The sequence below is a fragment of the Falco punctatus genome (genome assembly GCF_963210335.1).
Source record: "Falco punctatus genome assembly, chromosome: 6".
Taxonomy (NCBI): domain Eukaryota; kingdom Metazoa; phylum Chordata; class Aves; order Falconiformes; family Falconidae; genus Falco; species Falco punctatus.
Genome location: NC_137585.1, coordinates 37167118 through 37185838, shown reverse-complemented (window position 1 = coordinate 37185838; position 18721 = coordinate 37167118). Strand labels below are relative to the sequence as shown.

General features: G+C 47.1%; 1 protein-coding gene across 1 annotated transcript; it reads left to right on the top strand.

Moving 5' to 3' along the window:
• The first annotated feature begins 970 nt into the window (after positions 1–970).
• On the top strand, positions 971–17036 carry NFAM1 (NFAT activating protein with ITAM motif 1). The gene is made up of 6 exons (XM_080393162.1): positions 971–1161; positions 3280–3618; positions 4704–4813; positions 7381–7479; positions 12085–12171; positions 15050–17036. Exons 1-6 carry the CDS (start codon positions 1107–1109, stop codon positions 15107–15109), a joined length of 750 nt encoding a protein of 249 aa, XP_080249288.1. The 5' UTR covers positions 971–1106; the 3' UTR covers positions 15110–17036.
• The last annotated feature ends 1685 nt before the right edge of the window (positions 17037–18721 follow it).

The following is an 18721-nucleotide window of genomic DNA, read 5'->3' as shown; positions in this document are numbered from 1 at the left end:
CAAGCTTTTGTCAAAATCAAAGTTTCTTCATTAGTATAGGCGGCAGGATCCTCCCACAAAAAAAAAGGGTTTTCTTCTTCAAAGGGCTCTCCATAGATTTCCCTACAATAGATTTCTTAAGGCTTGCCTGCGTTGCAAAGCTGATTCAGAGCCAGCATCGTGTGGATCTGAAACATCCCAGCTGTTAGGGATGAATTTGCTGTCTGGTTGTTCTCGCTTCTGGAATACGAGTGCCTTCCTCCACAGTGACCTAGTGGAGGAGTTGGCTGTGGAGGGAGGTTCTGTGCAGTCAGAAGTACAGTGGAGCCATTCCTCTGTACTGACTGCTGATGTGGGTCCTTGTTTTCCATGTTGAAGGCAAAAAAATTGTGATCCCACAGTTGAGTGTTCACATTAAGGAGTCTGATGAGGCTATTCTGCCCAATGCCCACATCCTGTGGCACTGCTCAGTAGCTTCCCCACGTGAACAAAGCAATTGATTAAGATAATTTGAAGTAAGGTGCCCTTATTCCAAAACCTGGGTGGTCCATGCAGTGGAATAATTGGGAATAGCGGTTCCAAAAGAACTGTGTAAACCAATCCTTGCAGAATTATGGTAAAAATCCCACCATGCCACTTTTAAGCTTGTCCATTGCTCCAGGATCAGTTGAATCCTTCCCTGAATTTGACCACATTTGCCTCAAATGGCCTTGATCTGCAACAGTCAAAGCACATTTTTTTTCCGTATTCCAACACAGGGCTTCAGTCACTGTGGAAGGTGACAAAGTTTGCTTTGAGTGCGTATGATACTGTATGGGAGACAAAACTCCATGCGTTGAAGAGCTTAGGGTCTAATCTTCAGAGACCTGCTGATAGCTCTAACACCATCATAGCAGAGAAATGAACCCCGGCGTGGGGAGGAGTCTGACCAAAAAGCAGAAGAGCCTGCATGCCTGCATCTGCCAGGAACAGCTTGCCAAACACAGTGTGTCCATCCCGCCCCTCCCTGCGCGAACGGGAGGGGATCAACCAGCTGCCCGGGTGTGGAAATACTTGTCAAACCCCCGTCTCTTTTCCCTTTTGGATCTTCATGTCTCGTTGCTTTCTTACAGCCTTTGACCCCCACCATGGCCTCTAATCTAAAAGTCATCTTCCTGTTTCTTTGGTTGCTTCAGTGTGGAGGTAAAAAAGTGGTTTTTTATTCCTTTTGTTTACTTTCACGTTTGTTCATATTAGAGCATTTCCAGCTGCTATCTTTTTGCTAATTTTCAAAGATCCCCTCTAGGAATTTGCACGCTGCTGCTATTTCTGTCTTTTAAGCATTTCAAAGCTGAGAGAGAGAATCCTCAAGAAAGGAGAAACATGGGAGAAGGGTTAGATAACCTAAATAAAATGGTTTGGCTTTTTCCCTGGCATGTTCTTCTCAAGCTAATGGCTCCTGGGATACTGTAAGAAGATGGATCTCTCCTCTGTTTTGTTACAGCAGTGCTTAGCCATGTCTTGTATAGAAACTGTATTCATATGTGTTTTGCTGGGTAGAGATGAGGAAAAGGATGATGAATGATTCTGGAAAATTAAGGCCCAGAAGAGACCACCTGGGTTATCACTCCCACTGTGCCTGCAGGATTTTATGTTATTGTCTTTCCATAATATTGTATCTAGTGTACACAGGACTGTGGGCTCACAACAAATGAGCAGGTCCCTTAGGACTGTACTGTGTCTTCGTTGCTTTTACAGCTAAGAACCTTTTTCTAGTGATGTAACCTAAGCTCTTCCTTACTTTCAGGCTATTGTCCTTGGCTATGTCATCTGTAGAGGATTTTTCTTAATGGATGTTACTTACCAACAGTCCTTTCTGGACAGCGGCCATCTCCTCCCTCCATTATTGCCCCCCACAACGCTTCTCCAGTGCTCAGCATTCAGCAGCACTCAGTCTGAGTTGCCTTTTCCAAGGCTGAGTCCTGCTGTGCAGAGGTGATGCTGCCATTGCGGTGCACCGTTAGTGCACAATGACAGGAAAGCAAGCCTGGCTGTGCTCTGGGACAGCTTTAATGCCTTGTTATGAGCCTGTTCATAAATGCAGAACCCCAGGGAATCCCATCAAGAGCATGAATGGAAAAGCCTGCTGATCCCCTACTTTCTACTTTCCCACCCCCCTTCTATTTTCATGTCTCTGAAAGAATCCTTCATTTTGTAAGATGACTTGTGTGTCAGTTTCCAGTTCCCTTTTTCAAAGACAACAATGGTTTGCACAGGCTTCCTCTTAAATTTCTTTATATGTGGTGTTATGTCAGCTGCCAAACAAATACATCCAGAGACTGCCTGGTGTCAAACCCAGATTTGGCTGGGAAGTGAAAGAGGTCCTGTACCCCAGGCTCCTTACTAGCCTGGGGTGGCTCACTCTTAGTTTCGTTTATTTTTCTTTTATTTCTTTTATTAAACAGAACATGGAGTGAACTATGGTGTGGTTCCCCATCTGTGCTTATCCATCCCCCCCTTATAACTCCTGACATCATTGTCTACTGAATTGCCGTGATAGATCACTTTCAACAGCCCTGTCTGTGTAAGGAGGAACCACATGAAGGGCATGATCTCCCATCCCATCTCTTTGCCTAAGATACTGTCACGTACAGATACTTAAGATCTGCACTCTTCTGCAGATAGTTCCTGTATCTAGCATTGAGTCTTGCGCTTTGCTGCCCATTTACGGCAACACAAGTTTGATTAAGCTGTGTCTTATTTCTCATGGCCCTGGTGCTGGCCCCTGTACAGAACATGCAATTTCCTTCCTCACTCGTGCTTCAGAAGTACACAGCCCCACCGACAACACCTGCTTGTGTACAGCACCTTCACTGGTGCAGAGATGCCGAGATGCCCAAGCAGAGATTCGTAACTCAGAAGTTTCAGGAGATGTCCAGCTAGCGTTTGACTTGGAAAATCGCTTTCTGTTCATCCGCGGTAAATACAGTCTCACAGCACTGCAAAATCACTTCACTTCCTGCTTCATTTCCTGCCTTTCTGCGTGCTGGCGTTGTACAGAGGAGCTCACAAGGGAAAAGGGCAAGCCTGTGAATGCAACAGGCTATCGCAAATCACACAGCAATTACCTAAGAGATGTGGCAGATCGCACAGGCCACATGCTCTGAATCACTCAGTTTCTGACAAGGGCCAACACTGCGTGCTACGGGTGTGCTTCTTGACTTATGGATATTTTCACAGTGTGATCCTGTCTTTGGGGCAGCAGTCCTCTCCTGACTTAAAACGATGATAGGTGACTGCTAACAATTATTACCCTTACAGGGGGAAATGTTGATGTTCAGCAGAAACCTCCAATCCAGGTTGCGCTGCTCAAGGAAGGAATATCCATCCCCTGTAAAGTCATCTTTCCTTACATGCCGAGATACACCAGATTTTCGATCTTCTATTACTGGATTAATTCACTGGGCCAGAAAACATCCATCTATAGTAGGTCGGAAAAGGTAGAAATCCCTTCTGGAAAAGAGAATACGACTGCTGTCATACCTTATGACCACAGAATCATGCCACTTGAAAACACCTCTTCTACTGGCACATACTACTGTGAGGTCAAATGGAATGACATCCAGAAGATGGGAAAGGGAGTGTTTGTCCTTGCTAGAGGTAAGTGAACAACCAGAAAGGAAGGGAAGTAGGTTAAAAATCAGCTGGATCTAGCTATGAAAATATAATCTTTGCTTTTCTTTTCCTCTACCCAAACATGCTACGAAGTCAGGTGGGAATAATACTTTACGCTCAATACTTAATGCCATCAGAGTTGAATCCACTTTACACAGGTGACCTATGCTACTTTTCCCAATGCACAGATGGGACGTGAAGATGCTGTAATTTTATCTGCCTTGCTGCAGCCTCCTGGGAACAGCAGGCTTAAAGGCAGGACCTAACCAGGGAGCCTGGGCACTGGGTTAGAGGGTGCTTTTAGGTGCCAGTGTTCAGGAGCCTGCCATTTGGTGTGGGTTAGCCTTTAGCAGTGTGACAGAGACAGCTGAACAGAAGCTCGGTGGTTAGGGTGGTCGCTGTAATCAGATGTACAGGTTAGGCACTCAACATTTGGGGCTCACAAACAAGTTAGGAGCTCACCATAATCCCTCCACCCCTTTTCCAGGTGGTACAAGGGGTTGGTTGTTCCATTAATGTGCAGACTAGAAGGCACAGGAGAACTTCATGCCAAGATAAGAGGAATGCTATAGAAAAGTGATAAGGACGTGCATGCTGCTGACTGGCGGGATTTGCATTACTGAATGCCGGATAAGAAAAACTTCTTACAAAGTATAAGTGTAAAGAGCCATGATGAAATAGCTTTGCTACACTGGTCAGAGGGTGCCTACAATACCCACCCTGCTAGTTTGTGCAGCCTGTGTGCTTTCCACCTTCTGTCTTTCTACCCCTATCACTGAAGACCTTTGCCAGGCTCTACCTACCACCTTTCTTGGCTCTCATAGTTATGTCAGATCCCTCTAATGTACATGAAGTGCAACTGCTCATATCCTGCCTCTTTTGCGTGATGCTTCAGCTGCACCCTGCTCTCTGTTCAGTCAGGCTAGGTTTTGAAGGGTGTGTGCATCTGTGCCACCGTATTCTGCACTGCTTCTGTAGTTCAGTTCTCCCAAGGCTCTTTCCAGGGTTAAAAATGCAGCAGGATTGTAACTTCCACTCACAGTGTGAAACTTCTGTCTTATTTCTTACAGGTACAGGGTACATACAGACCTCTTATGGGTGGCAAATCCTCATTACAGTAACTACTCTTCTTGTTGCTTTGAGCATCACCGCAACAGCTCTGCTTCTGTGGAAAAGAAAGGCAAGTTATAACCAAATAAAAAGCAATACCTGACATGACCCATTCTAGGAATTTATTTCATTTGCTTGTAACTTGGCTGGATTGGAAGTCCCCACGCTAAAATTTTCCGTGCTGGGTGTCTGCCTCGGGTTTATTTTCTTTTTTGAAGTTCAGTCTTTCTGAGACAAAAGATTACAGGAAAGACAAAACAAGTCATTGATTTGTCCATTAAAGAAATTCTGGTAATCATTTTGACTCCGGCATGCTCTGCTTTAGAGCAATGATCTGACACAGGGCAAGAAGTCACACTAGCGGTGTTCTGTCCCTGAGAGTAGCCTTGTGATGGGTTTTTGGAAAATTGCAGTTTGTGCATGCTCAGTCATGGCTCCTGTGAATTTAGCAGCTCACTTAAAAGGGGCCCCCTGTGAGGCTGCCTTTCCACGTGGTGTGGGTCAGACAGGTAATGTTCTGTGCACCCAAGCAAGTCTGTTGCAGCCCTGGTAGCAGGAGGAGGGCAGGACTTTCCCTGTTTCAAGATGGGGGCTACTCTGGTTCAAGGTCACAACCTGGTCGCAAGGGGACTGTGCAACTGTATTCCTGAGCTGTGGCTTGGGCGCCATAGAAGAAACCAATCTGCAGTGTGGAGGGGATGGGGACCAGAAGCTTGTGCATGTGTTTGGCAGGGAAAACATTAAGAGGCAGAGTGAGAGGGTAAAGTCAGGACAAGGATCCCATGAAAGCCTCTGTGGAAGTTCTGACTAACTGGGAAAAGAGAGAGAGAGACAAGGACCCAAGGAGCAACCTGCTCTAGTTGACTCTGCTTTGATCAGAGAGGGATTGGACTAGACAATCTCCAGAGGCACCTTCCAACAGCAGTGATTCCGTGAGGCTGGAAGAAGCCTCGGGAAAGAAACTGGGACTGGAATCTGGAGCGAGGGAGCACTGGAGCTTGGAGGAGGGTGTTTAGAGTAGACTGATAGGGCCCCTTAGGTAAGCGGAATAGTGGCACAGGTTGGGACCAGCTGGGGAAGGAAGTGGAAGCTAGGATGAGTAGCTGAGGGCAAAGGGGAAACTGGAGTCGGGAAAAAAGGATGTAGAGAGCAGAAGAGCCAGAAGTAGGACTGAAAGATATGGGTGAGACAGAGGCCCTGTGGCCAAAACTTTGGGGTCATGATCGTGGAATCCCTGTTGTTTGGGGGAAACCTACTGCTCTGCATACTGCCACCTTCAGGCATGCAAATAGCATCCCTTGCATTCTTCCAGAGATCTCAAGGCTGGCTTAGAAAACCTTGATGTCGTTTAGAACAGAATTTGGGGATTGTTTTTTTCTAGGTCGAATATGCCCCATATTTACTCTTTCAAGCTGCTCCCTGCCACCATGAGAGCAGACTCTCTGCATGCATGTTTTATGTGGAGGCTGTGCTGCTGGTATAGTCCTACAACTCCAAGGAACATCAGGCTCCAGCACACACAGTCAGAGACCATAAGGTTGAAAACAGAATGGCAGCAGCTGGCAGACCTGCTAATCTTGTGAGACTTACCTTGCAGGCAGCCTGGGTAAGGAGTGTAAGCGGCAGAGTGACCGGGCTGGAGCCAGGCCTCCGTGCCTGCTTGCTTAGACAGTCTCCATGGGGATAAGGAGACAGGCACTGTCATGACTTGCTGATTGGCATCTCTAGGTTTTGAGGTGGGCTAGCAAGTCTCAGACCTACAGGCTCTCCTTGGGGCCCAAAGAGATCATACAGTCATTACATTTGCCCTCCTGCAGAACACAACCCATATTTCTCACCACAGCTTGCTCAGACCTGCTGGTTTAAAAATGTTTATCTTTAAGAGAAGCTATTTAGCATCCTCCTTAGTTACTAATGGACTGGAAAGCAGTTCATCGTTTTCATGTGATGTGAATATAATCATCCCACTCTTTCTGAATTAGAACTGAGATACTTAGCAAAGCCTTCCTTTTCTGCCTCCTCTCTTGCTTGCTGAGCAGGGCTAGCTCTTATCTGTGCATGAATGGAACGTGTTCAAGGAGAGCTCATCTGATGCAAGAAACATTTCAGAGGAAGAGACCTTCTTCCTTCCACCCCATGCTGGACTTGCACGTCAGTGTATCACTGACTATATGTCATCATTGACGGTTGTCTGGTCCTATTCTCTAGATTCTATGTATTAGCAAAAGCTTCCTGGCCAAATCCTGACAAAAGTCACTAGATTTTGCCTCTCTGAAATTCCCCTGCACGCTTGGAACAGGGCCCTGCTTTACTCCCTGTCCTACAGCATCGTGGTGTGCTGTTAAATATGTACACCCTCTGTCCAGCTAAGTTTCAGTGGTGGAAGTGATTTTTATGTATGCAGAGAGCCCAGTTCTCCTTTCCTCTGCTCCAGTGTAAGTCACCAGACTCTTCCGTTTTACCCTGTGGTGAGGAAAGGGACCAGCCTGTGTTATGCAGAGTTGCTGGCACTCTTTGCTGTGGAAGCACTCAGTGGGTGTGCAGGCAGCTGGCTTTGACATGACATTGGTGTTCACTTCACCTGGGGGGAGATGGTGTTTTCTCCAAATGTGTCATTTGCTGTCTTGTCCTGAGCAGGTGTTGTGCCCTGTAAGGAACCAGCTAAATATCCGGAGACAGAAGGTGGAAACGCAGCCTCCTTCAGCCAGCCCACCACCACCATCTCCTGTCTATGATGTGAGTACCAGATTTACTCTCCATCCCTTCTGCCTGCATCGTGGTACAACCCTTCCTTTCCCTGCCCTGCCAAGGTACAGACAATGCCAGTATCATGATGTGAAACATAAGCAATACCTGTGTGCCAGCCTGGTACTAGTGACCTTGCTCCTGTGCTCTGCCCTGCTTAGCTCCTCTCAGGACTGTGCACATTGTGTGTCTTCATTCTGATACCACTCGTGGCCTTCCCAGTGCCAAAGCCTCGCACCATGCCCTGCTGGGCAGCATCCTTCCCTCTGCCAGCACTGTGGCAGCAGGGGAGCAGCAAGTGTGGGGCCAGAGAAGGTTCCTAGTGGTAGAGATACAAGTGTCTCCAGAAGTCAGGAAGAAAGAGAGGATCCCAGCCCCACTTCGTACTGTAGAGTGTCTCAAGGACATGCCCTTCCCAGCTGGAGAATGATGGCTTAAGAAAGAGGCAGAGGGAAGTGTTCCCTCCAACAACCCCAGCTGTTTAGAGCTCCTGCTGTGACACCTTCACTGGTGTCAGTGTCAAAGACCACTGCAGTCCTGAGTAGGCTGACTAGCTCTCAGGGGAAAGGGAGCAGGAAGAAAGTGGAGTCTTTTTTTTGAGCATTTCCCTTTTCATTGCATAGGATCTCCTTTTCCATTCCCCAAACTGGGGAACTCCATCTCCCACTCATCAAGCTATAGCATCATAGATAATAGGACTGGAGTGGCTCTACTGAAATATCAAGCCCAGACCTCAGCTACCTCAAGTAACCATGACCCATGATCCCAACTATAACCCATTCAGCTCCATTTAAAATTGATTCCTTTTCCTCCTTTTACTCCCATGGGAGGAATGCTCCACTAAGAAGGTTTCTTTTTTCCCTCGTGATCTGTGGGACAAACAAGGAGGAATAAAATAAAAGTGAGTAGAGAAGGATGTTGCCTGAATATTAGGAAACCTTTCTGCTGTGAGGTCTATAAGGACTGGAAAAGTCTCTCTGAGGAAAACCTGTAAGCTCTGCTGCATTAATCATTTAAACTAAACGAAGCAAAGCTCTGGAGAATGTACTGCAGAGAGGAGCAGAGCTCTGCCAAGGAGGCAGGAGACCTGGTGGGAGCAGATAGGAACAAGAGGATGGTCCTGCCCCCTTCTCATTCTCACTTGCAGGTGGGGGGGCACCATTCAGTGGCCCTTTAATTTCTGGAGTAGAGGTTTAAAAGAAAGTACTATGTATTGTATGTGATACATTTATTCTGGGCAAAAAAGCAACGCTTTGAGTAAAGGAGGTTGCAGGTTATAAACCTTTTCATTTGTAGCAAGTAATTTCTTTTTAATTCAGGCTTATGAAAATCCAAATGGGTAGTTTCCTGCTGAAGTGGATGATTTCTGCAAGGAGACAAAAAAAAATCAAATCCATTTCTCGCTCAGTCGGCCTCGTCATGCATCCTTAGCTCCATCTTAATTACATGTTTCATCATGTTGTTCTGTTCAGGAGGCCCCACTAAGGCTAATATAGCAAGCCAGCAGAGCTAGCCTTAGGCACAGGCAGTCCCTGGAGCTGGCTGGGCCCCTGTGCTTGCAGGAGCCCTGTGGCCCCCGCCCGGCCAGCCTTCCCCCAAAGCCTGTTAGCCACACACAGCTGTGCCGAGCTCTTAGCCAGCTCGGTGGGGTGCGCAGGGCAGGTGGCTCAGCCCTCTTTGGCAGAGCTGCAAGCAGCCTGTGACCACCTCATGCATGCTGGGGGGCACGAGCCCGCCCGCTGGAGGTTGCTTTATAGTGGAGCAGCTGCTGCAGGGTGACTTGTTCAGGCACGAAGCAGCAGCTCCCGTCACAGACATGGCACGTGGTGAGAGCAGGGCTGCGAGGTGTGACAGGGAAGTTAATGCGGGAAGGAGGGCAAGAGCCCTGGGATGGAGACCCTGCGGTGGATGGGCCCTCCGAATAGGTGAGGGGAGCAGAAAGCCAACAAACCTTATTTCCTTTGAAAGATGGCTCTGGTGCCCCACTGCTAAATTTTGCTGGGACTCTGCATGATGTAAACCCAGCCCTGCAAACTGTGTTTGAAATTAGGTGTGAAAACCTGTTGGTGTTAAATTGAGTATTGAACACAGTGTTTAATTCACAGGGAGGCTGGAAATTTATGGTCAGTATTGGGGTAAGCTAAGGCAAGGAAAACAGAAGGACGAGTGAGAGGTAACTCCAAGTGACGAGATAAAGGAGGAGGCCAGAAATTAGGGGATCGGACAAGAGGCCAGCACACAGCAGATGTGCTATCTGTGGGGGAAAGCAAGAGGTCAGTCTGAAAAAAAGTCAGGTGAGGGAATCACAGTGTCCTTGCAGACCCGGAGCTGGGAGCAGGAGCAACAGGAGGCAGCACTGGACATCAAAGCAAGGTCTTGGAACTGGCTGGTACAGCTCATCAAATTCTCTGTGTTACCCTACATGGCAGCAAGGTTCACCCCTGGAGTGGGAATGGTCCTATCACACCTTCTGCAAAGCTATCCTGCTGAACATCTCTAGGAGGAAATGCTTTCCCCGCTGGCTCTTCCAGGTGCCACCATTTACTCATGGTCCCTGGGGGTGGCTGTACACAGTGAAAAGCAGCTGGTAGCAAAAAGCCCCAGTAATAAGGGAGCAGCTGGGCACCCACTTTGTTCCCACTACACTGCCAGGTGTTCCTTGACCTCTTTGTCCTCTGCAGCCCCAGAGCAGCTCTACCTCACTGCACTGCCCAGACCCAAACCTGTATTTTCCTCTGTCTTCCAGCTTAGCTACCTAGTTAACAAGCAGCTTGGAAATTGCAATCCAAGTGACTTGCTTCATCCACTTTACACTTCAAACAAGCTTTTTCAGCAGCAAAGAGAACTCATGCGGTGCAGGAGGGTTCCAGAGCACAGAAGGTTTTCCTGGTGTGAGGGAGACAAGGAGGCTGCCTGGGGACAAGAAGGCATCTGCCAGTGGGGAGGAGAGAGGCCTGTGTGCCTCCACTGTGACAGTAGCAGGTGGTCAGTGACCAAGTAAAAGTAATTAATTTGCAAATGGCAGTTGAAGACACCCGCTTTCCGACTGGCCAGCGAAGGACCCGCATTGTCAACAGCCTCCATGGGAAGAGGGCTTGTGGAGGAAGGGAATCTTTTTTGGAGGTTAAACACCAAAAGGATTCTTCTGGCTTGCGAGTGGCTTCAGACTAGTGCAGTGAAAGTGGCAGTCTGTCCTGCCAAGGGGACATGGAGCCAGGCTGCTGGGAGCACAGCACGCGGGACGAGGTCCTCGCTGTGAGCATCACAAAGAGAATTGAAAATGAGGCGAGGGAAATGGGATTTTCTGTGTGCGCATGTGCACATGCAAATAGTTGGGAATGTATGTGTAGGCAAGCGGGTTGTTGGGAGTGGGAAGCAGACAGGTGAAATAATTTGATATTCCAGGAGGAGGAGAGGGAATGGGAGAGACGTGTGGTGCTCCGTGCACTGCGCCCCCCTCCTATCTGAGTGCTTGTTTGTTCCAAGCGCCACTCCCAAATGCTCCTCTATCATCTGGTCCTGTTCAAACCACCGTCCTGCTGGCCATCATCCCGAAAGATGGTAAGTGTTTGCAACTCTGGATGAAACGATGAAGGTTCAGGTGATTAGCAGCCCCAGCATCAAGCTTCCATGTTTTGCTCACCCTCCTCACTGCGTTGCAGGGTGCCTCACTCCCTTTGCAGTCTCTCCACTAATACCATCTGCCCCTCTTGCGGCCGGAGCTCCTCCCATCTTCCTGTTGCCAGAGAAACAGCCACCTTGGCAACCTGCTGTCATCCTTGAAACACACATGGAAAAGTCCTCCTGATTGTTATGTTTGATCCTTCAGGCAGATCTGGAACATCACTCAAACTGACATGCATCTCCTGTGACACGATTATCTGGGGGACCAGCGGGTGCATACACATGTAGGGTGTTCTCTGTTTCTCTGTGTATCTGTGTGGGACCATGGATATGTTTGAGGGTCGGAGTGTATTGATTTTTTTATTATTATTATTTTTTGTTCACTCTAAGAAGAAAGGAGAGTTCTGACTTACAGAACTCCAGACAATAAATAGAAATCATGCCCAGTGTAGGGTTTCCCATTTTTGGCAGCCCCTGTGCTTAAGCACCTTCAGTCTCACCCCTCTTCCCCCTTTCGTGTGCCCAGAATAAGTGCAAGTAAGAGCTTGTGAGTGTCAGGCACCTAAACAGTCCCGGGTGATGCAGAGGGCTGCCTGTTACTTGTGGTCCCCATGGTACACAACATCCTTTCATGTGGCAGAGGGGTCTTTATTCTGCATTCTGGGACAATTTGGAGCAGAGGAAGGCAGGAGCATTGGCATTCTTCTCCACTGCCTTACACAGGGTAGGTAACATCAAAGCCTGTCTCTGTGAGCCTGAAAAAGGAAGCTGATGCAGCTGCACTGTAAAGATTTCAGGGGAAAAGAATTTTCTCTTTGCTCAAGTTCAGGCCAGGAACTTAAAAATTTCAGAGATGACAGTGGTTCCTAAAACATGTCAGGCACAAGATGGGGAGCAACACAGCGGACAATTAGTTGTCTTAAACCTAAGTAATTTATTTGACCCCTACTCTTTTCTCTTTTCCCTGTGCAGTGCCTGGATTCTCAGCAAGTTGATGTCTATTCTACCCTCAAGAACAACACAAACAACCAGTCACTCAAAAATAGTCCTCCAGGAAAGGTAAGGGCTGGGGCCCTGTTCTTGAACACTTCCCTTATGCACTGCACACATGGGGAAAGAAAACCCACAGAGTCACCATGGCCCTAGCAGGCACTAAGTGTGTCTCCAGTCCCAACAAAAGAGGGGAATGGGATGTGGCACCCACTCATCAGCTGGGCTGCACACATAGCCTATCTTCCCTCTTCCGGCAGAACAACTTGTTCCTGCAGCTCTACCAGTTCTGGAAGTCCCAGTTTCATGGAGATGCTTTGCTGTATGATGTACGATGAAAGGCACTGAGGGGTTTGGCATTGCTGCTCCCTCTGAATGGGACAGATGTTCATGAAGAGATGGCCAGATTCTTGTCCCCACTGTTGCCCTTTCCAGATAATTTAGGCAGCTGAGAATTTCTCCAGGGTAGAGGAATCTGTGTCCCTCTGGAACAGGGGTCCTCAAACTTTTTCAACAGGGGGCCAGCGCGCGGATGCAGTGGCAGGCAGTCATCTGCGGCTGCTTTGTTTCCCCCCCAACCCCCGGCGGGGGAGGGGGCTGGGGGGGTCTGTAAATACAGGGGGCCGGATTGAGGACCCTGGGGGGCCGTATCCGGCCCATGGGCCGTAGTTTGAGGACCCCTGCTCTGGAATCTGTGTCAGACCCTGGCCACAGCTTTGCTCTCACCAGCATTAAGCACCTGAGAGCCCTTTCATGGTAGCAGAATCTAAGATGGTTTGAACAGAGAGGCTGAGCTGATACAGCCTCTGTCAGCTCTGGGGCTCAGGAAGAGGCAGTGTGGGTGGGTATGTTTTGGGCTTGGATCTTCTCGCTGGGCTGGGCATTAGGAGTTACAGACAAGGAACTAAATGCGCTCATAATGAAAGTAGCTGCAACTAGGAATATGCAGATCAGTTGTGGTGACCACATGATGCAGAGCAGAGGCCCACACAAACCTATGCTCTGCCTTTAGCAGGCATCAGCTGTTTCATAGGGACAAAACTTGCATCATGCACCCCAGTGTACATTTCCTTCCTATCCTCAGAAGTCCATTGTTCTTTTACGCTCCAGACCTCTTATCTGCTTAAAAAATATATTAACTCTTCTAACACTGGGAAATGTTCCTGGAAAAGTTTCTTACTTCCCCCCACTGATGTTCTGTTGGGGAGAGTTCTCCAGGCTGCAGTGTGGACCACAGTGCCAGCATCAGTTGACACCATCCCTCTGTTTCATGAAGGACAGTATTTTCCAGTATCTGAAGCATTTTCACAACTCCCACCTTTTAGGAAAAGGTGGTCTAGAATCAAACAGCTCCCTCTGTGTCTGAGCTACTTGCCACGTTGTCTGGTCCCAAAGCCACTGGCCTCCTGCAGTTACTGCTGTGGCACCACAGTAGTTGGTGGTAGCAAAGGCAGTGGCAGATATCTGATTATTGAGGGGAAGGATGGGTTGGTTTATGGTAGGCTGTCTTATACCTCAGCGCATCATACGCACTGGAAAAGACAGCATCCCTGGTTTTGTGTTCTTGCTGCATTTTGAATTAGTTGGATAGGGAGAACAGTACATCCTGATCCCTCTTCCCTGTCCTATTTGTTCTTCTGTATACCTTTACCAGCTGTCCCCTTTGAAATGATTCAGTCTGGATGATGAGATGCAGTATGTGTGGAGCTGTCTGGGCTGCAATGAATTGCTTGTGTGTGGCCCACACCACTCAACCACTGCTTTGAGGGGCAGCGGGTCTGTAAAACAGAGCAGGAGCAAAGCAACAAAGCAAAAGCAAAGGAGCATGTGTGTGAGTGGGTCTGGTGCTGGTAGTGTCAGCCAGGGTGGGGTGAAGGGTGAAGCAGAGATGGGAGAAACAAAGAAGAAAGCAAAGAGAAGGGATGGGATGAGCACCAAGAGCAGACACCACCAAGTGCCCTCAGTTCTTGTGCTGGTCAGAAGAAAGGGAAGTTGTGAGTCGCAGGTCCCCGTGATCTCTGGACAGGATAATTTTATTGTGCTTTCCACTACTGTTGCAAGCACCGCGATTAGTTTCTCTGTCAGTCATCCTGGGCTGTGACGGCCTGGGACACATCCTCCAGCTGGCTGTGCCAGAATATAACAGGGTGTTTTCCCCAAGAGCAAGACTTGTGGGCCAGTGGGTTTGGGCTGTGAGCGGTAGCTGGGACTGCTGAATGGTGGGTGACTCTGCTGCAGAGGGTCTGGGCCAGTCCTTGCTGTGGGATGCTGTGCACAGAGGGGGAGCTGTAAAGGCAAGCAGGGCAGAGAGCCCCTGAAACAAGAGCATTGGCATGCTGTTGCATTGGACTGCCAGCCAGCTCGGGTAGCAAGGGGTTAATCCCGCATGCTTTAGAAGTGCCTGCACTCAGCACTTTTGTAAAATGTTTCCCTTCGGTGGTGGCAACAGAGAAAATGCTAGTGTAGGTAGGGCTTCATTCACCCGGTGGCATTTCAGCTACTTGCTGTGTAACCTTGCTTACAGCAGGCCTGTGCCACACAGCGCTTAAAATATCAGTCTGTCAGCGCCTTGTCTACACAAGGAACGGTCGTGAGGAATAGACTCAACTGCTGAAGAAACAGGATTGAGGAGGTCAGGGAATTCCTCCTTCACAGAATCCAAAGTGATTTATTTTTTTACCAAGTCCAATTTTCCCTCCCCTCCCTGTCTGACAGCTTTCTGGGGAAAGAGTGACAAGTAAAGGAGGCATCTTTATCCCTTGGGCTGGATTAGTCACATTCGTCTCTGGCGGAGCAACATTTCTCACTGTAGTGGCTTCCGTTTCAGCAGATCACTTATAGCCATTTCTAACAGAACAAACGTCAGTGTCTGCTTATTAACAATTAATTCATCATCTTTTGAATAATTTCCCTCCATTTCTTTTTTCTCCTTTTTATCATTCTGCAGACACCTAAGAAGCAAGCAACTCTAGAAGAATCCTCTGATACACTGTATGAGAATATCTAAGAGGCAAAATCTGACCCTATGTGGACCAGAGAGCTTTCTGTACGGCAGAACTACTCTCTCACACCCCCAGTTCTCTGCAGAGATCCACAGCAACCTCAGGGCACAACCACAAGGGACTTGTGAATCCCTGGCTCATTCTAAACTGCCCTTCATTAACAACAGAATGCATCTGTTCAAATCCCACCTAGGCTCAGTCTGCATTGATGCAGCAAAGCTATTTTGCAGCAAAGCCGTTTGATGCAAAAGAAAAGCTGCTTTTGTCAGGCACTCACATGTATTTTATGTATGCAGATGGGATCTGTGCAGGTTTCTCTCACCTGGCCTGGCTGAAATACTTAAATCTCGTTCCTCTGTAAATGATAGGACAATCCAGAGACCTCCCTGTTTACTGGCTTGATCTTCCAATCCTGACCTGCAGCGGTCCATCTGATCCTGTGCCTACGGCTTTCCTGACATGGCCAACAGGCCTTCATGCATAGTTTAACCGAGATCCAAGCCTCCACCTGCCCATTTTTCCTTTCTCAGGAACCCCACAGTGAAACATGCTTTCTCATAATCTGCTAATCCCATCAAGTAGTCACAGATGCCTGCTGTGACCATACTCAGTCGACTCAAATCAGTGCCTCCGAGTAAATGCTTTCCCTTCAGCAATATCAGCAGTATACAGTGAGGACTGGATGCACAGACAGAGATAAAGATGGAGAAAAGGAAAACAGAGGAAATATCCCTGCCTGGCAACACGTCTCAGTGGCAGTGCTTTTTCCAGAACAAGGGAAAGGAACAAGGAGGTGGGGACCCGAGGAAACTCCCTTGCTGGGGCTGTGTAAAGCCAAGCGGATCTGGGGCCAGGTTGCAGCCCAGAGAAGTTCAATCCAATTTCCTGTTCTTCTTGGCAAGGGGCAGTGTTATTGCTTGGGATTTTGAGCCTCTGTGCAAATAGGCATGTACCCCTGCCCCACCAAAACCAGTAAGTTTGCTTTTGTTTCAACTAGCCAGTATTTCCCAGAAAGGGTATAAGGCTCCTTTACCCCCATCCCTACACATTTTTTGGCCAGGTAGACCAGTTCTGAAACCTAGAATGACTGGAGGGAGGAGGGACACCCTAGAGGTGAATTTTCTATCTAAGCTTTTCTCTGTCCTGTCCGCTGGAACTTGCCTACCATTTGTGCTGATGCATATTCTAGTTCTGATGGGGAAGAGGTTACATTAAATATCCATATAACATGATCAAACTAGTGGATCAAAAAGCTGAAGCTGTTTTATCTCAGGTTAAAAACCAACAAAACAACAACCAAACAGAACCAACCCAAAATAAGAATATGCAGCATAACTTGAGAGAAATCATAGAAACCTCTTTAAAGAAGAAGATCAAATTAAAATTGAGCTCCAGGGTCATAGGACGCTCTCTACTTGAAGATAATGTTGCTATGCATCAGAGATAGAGGCTATGGAAAATGTCTCCGGGGCCTCCAGCCTTCCTATACTATGTTTAAAGAGATAATCCGCTTATTGCTTTGCTCTTTTTATTACAAGAGATTTCAAACATGCAATTTGGACTTTCTTTAACCACAGGAAAATGCTTGTTCTCTTCCCAGTGTTGAGGAATTCATTTCAGAAAGAGCAATGAATCGACAGCATGGCTTATTAGACCCCTTTTCCATTTGTTACATGGTTGTGACAATTATAAATATTTTTGAAGTAAAAAAACTTGGTGTTTACTAATACTAATAGGACCAAAAAATACTTGTGTTCATAGAAGAGTTTACAGAGAACTGTACAAGTATAACAAGGATTGTAAAAATATAACAATTCCTTCCTTAACGAATTTGAAGAAATGATGAGATGAATTATAAATGTGTTGCAGTATGGCAATAAAATATTCAGCAGAAGCTGGTGGATTAGATGTAAAGTAAAAACTTTCAAAATACTGCTGCTTAGTTTTTGTGGTTTTCTTTTTAAATTTTGTAAATGCTAAAAGTACTGGGTGCTGCTGGAAATTTCCTGGCAAAGATCCCACTTTGCAGTGAATTGATTTGTCTTATCTTTCTATTACCTTTTTAAATAGTATGTTTCTTACATTTATGCCTGAACAATTCTATACATTAAGTAGCTGAAGCTGTTTAAAATGAAACATGAGAGGAAGAACAGTATTTGGAACTGAAAAGGCTATTCTAGGACAGCCAGTGCTAAAGTACTGCAAGAATCACACCAGGTTCTGATCAATTAAGTGAAAAAGTAAAAATTTCCAAGAAACACTGGCAAGTCTGGGGATTTGGGCTGTGCTCCAAAGCTTGCCAAAGTCACGGGGATTTGTTGCGTTGATTCAATGGGGTTTGGATTGGCCCTGCAAGGGTAAAAGGCTGCTGCATGAGAAAAAGGAAGTTTGGAGGCTACATAGCCGCAAACTAATATCACTTCTTCAGCATCCTGTGCCATGGGCAGCTGCAGTAGCATCAGTGTGTGTGAGAGAGAAAGGTATAAAGCAGAATACTGTGAGAGCAGGGATGTTTTTAAATGGTATGGAGTTTTCCAAGGAGGTATGAGGAAATGCCTTCAGGCACAGGTAGGAGAGACTAGGAAATACCATGTATATAATATTGGTATAGCTACTTTGTAGCAGAGATTTGTTCAGGAAAAAGGCAGTCGTTTGGTCTTTTTGATTTACCTGGTTCTATGGCCCATGAGAATAGGTGCAGAAAATTAGTGTTACCAGCAATAGGAAAGGATTTCACTGTTAAGTGTTGAGCAGTTGGGGGCGGGGGGAAGAGATATTAAGGATCGGCTCCCCCAGCTCCACAAAGGTGGGAGGTGATGACTGGCTTGTGTTCACTCTGCACATTTTGCTTTAAAATGAATGTTGAGAATGGATTTCTCTTAAAAACTGTGTCCCTAAGGGCCTCAGCTCCACCTGCTTCCCACAGTGTGATGCTGTTATGCACAGGACATGCTCTCAGGTTACAGTGGTATAATCTTTGATTCCCAGGTATTTGAATTATCCTTTTGTATTGACAGGATTTCAGGGAAGTGGAGACCCATTATCAAAGTAAGCAGTGGTGCAAGGTGGAAGTGTGTTGCCTGCCTTCTTCTAAAGGAGATGCTGTATTAGCACTAGGATCCTTTGCTCTCTCCAGCAGGTATGAGCCTGGAAGATTGCAATGGCTCACCATGATCATCCTCAATGTGTCGTCTTAGCTGGCGTTGCTGCAAAGGGTGTTGGTGACACTGAGGTCATCTAGTCCCTTTAAAACAACTCCTTCACAATGCTTTACAGCAAATCCTAATTTGAGAAGGCAGAAACTGGGGTACACTTGATTGGTTCGTTGGTTTGTTGGTTTCATCCTTTTCTGCAGAGGACAAGCTCTTGCATGGGTACTGTTGTGTTGTAAGAAACACACCGACTATATTTTGCCTTTATCTGTAGATAAGAAAGAACTTGCTGTGGTGGATAACGACAATGAAATGTATGTCCAAGGTGCAGTCCAAGGTGTTCTCTTTCATCACTCTTTCTTACACTCCTTTTTCCTTCTCAGGGGTGTCACTACTGTAAATCATCTCTAAATACTCATCTAGGCCTGGTTCTTTATCAAGGGGAGTACTTGACTGAACAGCACC